The 3,111-nt window shown below is 44.7% G+C and overlaps 1 protein-coding gene across 1 annotated transcript in view; it reads right to left on the minus strand.

The window, feature by feature from the left end:
• Positions 1–3,111, minus strand: part of FERMT1 (fermitin family member 1) — a gene marked incomplete at its 5' end in the record, with an annotated part of 44,866 nt that overhangs the window by 7,371 nt on the left and 34,384 nt on the right. Inside the window, one exon of the mRNA XM_015417486.1 lies at positions 483–607. Within this exon, the coding sequence (XP_015272972.1) occupies positions 483–607 (125 nt within the window). The remainder of the gene's footprint in view (positions 1–482; positions 608–3,111) is intronic.

Consider the following 3,111-nt stretch of genomic DNA (forward strand, 5'->3'; position numbering starts at 1 on the left):
ACAGAGTGTTGGAGTGTATGGGCCATTGGCCTGATCCAACATTGACTTCTCTTATGTTCTGATCTGCTTGGCACACAGAAGGTCTCAGGTTCAATCCCCAGCATCTCTATTAAAAGGACCAGGCAGGTTGGTGATGTGAAAAAGCTTTCCCTGCCTGAGACCCTGGAGAGCCACGGCCAGTCTGAGGAGGCAAAGCTGTCCTTGGCAGAATTCAGTGGTATGATTCAGTGGTAACACAGCTTCATGTGTGTCAGGAGGAAACTCTGCCACAGGTTATTCTAGTAGAAAAAGAGGCACATAGACGGAGTGGAACATTTTGGAAAAGTGCTTTGGTCAGAACTGCCAGGAATCTTGTTGCAAAAACTGCAAGCTTGGCTCAAAAGCATCTAAATCAATCTTCTTGGCAGCTCATCTCTTTTGGTCAAAATGAAAACAGTGAAAAGGTTCTGAAAAACCACTTGTCATAAGGCTACCACGTTTACCTTACAATGTAGTACGTCAATCCAAACTCAGGAAGCGACTGCCACACCTGGATAAACCGAAGTTTGGTTTCCATCAGGGACAGGCGGGAGATGTTTTGGTGGGCTTCCAGAATGCGAGCTGTCAGCTGGGGGGGGGCAACATACAAGAGAAAAATGTAGTTTTCATTAAACGATGCATAAAATTGAAGTGCAGTATTAGAGAGATGGACACACATGTAGTCAAACAGGATAAAGGTAACTGCTGCTACCTTCAGGAAGCAAGCTGGTATCTGGGCATTAAAGAGTCTGTAAGACCTATAAGAAAACATCTGGAAAACAAGGCATGCATTATGGGTTGCCTCTCTATTTGGTTCCCCGGTTTCTCAGGAATGATCCACCCCTGGATGGAGCTGAAATCTCTGGACCAAAAGGACACTTGGAAAGCTGTGGGGCAGAAAAAAACACAGGTCTGTCAGGCCACTCTCAAGACTGGCTAGCATCTGGCCACCTAGTAAAGTTTGGCCACCTAGTAACAGGTGAGCTGTAAGTTTGATCACAGTGTTTTCTCTTAGCCACCATGCTAAAAATACACCTCAGTTCAATTTTTGATGAAGCCCATAATCCTAAATACCCCATTGAAGTAACTGGAATTGACTTTGGAGTTAGCATGTTTTAGCAGCCGACTCTCATGCAACACACAGAAATGTCGTTGGCTTGGAAGACTGTAAGACCGATTTCGCACAAGAGCTGCGCCGCGGTCACGCCTCCCTTTGCCCCACTTCTATTGGTCAATTTCCCACTTGAAGCTGTGTGGCCGCGTTTTGACCCGCGGCTTCGTGATCCTCAAAAAACAGGATCACGATCCTAAAAAAACGGGATCACAAAAGGGTGGGAAAAATCGGGGGGAGCCGCGGGTCAAAATGCAGCTGCGTGGCTTCAAGTGGGAAATCGACCAATAGAAGCAGGGCAAAGGGAGGCGTGACCGGGGCCCAGCTCTTGTGTGAAATCGGTCTAACATGAAGCACAACATTTGCCCCAATCAAACATTGCCTTAAGCCCCAAGTATATATTTTTTAAACTGTTGCAGTTAGTTTAGCATTCAGAACAGCTGTTTTTACTACTGTACTTATCAGTTAAAAAACAAGAACAGCAGAAGTATGGGGGTTTGTTTGAAAGTCAAGGTAGGATCCTCGGCAGCTCTATGTGACAACAGCGGTGTGTGCTCTGAAAGTCAACTACACCATGAGATTAAACTTCTTTTCATGTCTTGTTAAACGGCAGTTGAACCACTTTGTCTTCTTGGCAGCTACTGCTGCAAATGAAATATATAGTTCTTGGAGCTTCTGTACTAGGATTTCTACAAGAAGACCTTGCGAGATCTCGATAGGGAATACCATAGTCCTGAGATTATTACTACCTACTGTTATTAATACTTTATCATTGCCCCTTGCTTCACTCGGAAGCTGAGAATTATTTGCATTGAGTCCACACAAGGTCCACCTTCCCAAATGTGAATCTACCCATACATTTTGGTAACCTGGAGAGGGCCGGCTCCACATTTCCCTACTGTCAAGCGATTCGACAGGTGGTTATGTGTGGCTGGGCCTTCTTAGTGATGGCACCAAGACCGCAGAACTCCCTCCCCCACAAAGTATTTTTCCTTCACCCTTTTAAACTTTTATGGCCAAACTAGATGCAATACTAGAGTTCTGTGACTGGTAAACCAGAGGGGTCACATTGGTCCTAAAAAGCAGCCTGGGAGGGAGAATCTGGATTGGGGAAAAGAGGGGTGTTCATTCTTTTCCTTCTGCACTACTTCCCTGTTCACAAATGGCACCCTCCCCTCTGGCTGCTTTAAGCCTCAGTTGGGGAAAAAAACCAAAGAAGGGATCACAGTTACAGGTCCATACTATCAAACAAAGAAACACTGTGATAAAATTGACAATATTTAATGATTCTTATGAACATCAATTTTTGTCTCTATTAAGACTTTTACAATATTGCTTAGGAAGTTCTGACATTTTCAAGGGAATATGATGATGTTGGACTTCCCCTTGAAAATGTCGGAACTTCCTAAGCAGTATTGTAAAAGTCTTAATAGAGACACAAATTGATGTTCATAAGAATCATTAAATATTGTCAATTTTATCACAGTGTTTCTTTGTCAGCTGGGAAAAAGGCAGGCACGATATGGCTGTGGTCACACACGCTAAATAATCCACTTTCAATCCACGTTTCAACTGGATTTTACTGTGTGAACGGGCCTATGGGTACCCATCTGTTTTTCTCCTACTGGAGTCTAAAGCAAGTAGGGAAGGGAGATTTCAGACAGGGGGACCACGGAGAAGTAAAGAGCAACCCCCCCTTTCCCCAGTGGGGCGGCTCTAATCCAGATCTCCTCCCCCAAGTAAAATCACACACCAGCACCACCAATCATGGAATATCAGTGCACGGCACTTTGAAGGCTGATTAATCCAAGTTTGCTTCAAGCAGCTTTTGGTTTAAGTGAATGCTGACTAGTATGGTGGTACCTCTAATGGTCTGGCCCTCACCTGTTACTGCTTCCCTGCTGATTGTCTTGGTCTCTTGACTGGTTAAGCGTCTTTCAGCATAATCCTAAGGATGCTTTCCTGTGAGTAAGCCCTGCTGA

This window comes from Gekko japonicus, unplaced genomic scaffold (genome assembly GCF_001447785.1).
Source record: "Gekko japonicus isolate JY-2015 unplaced genomic scaffold, Gekko_japonicus_V1.1 scaffold3683, whole genome shotgun sequence".
In the NCBI taxonomy this organism is placed as follows: Eukaryota; Metazoa; Chordata; class Lepidosauria; order Squamata; family Gekkonidae; genus Gekko; species Gekko japonicus.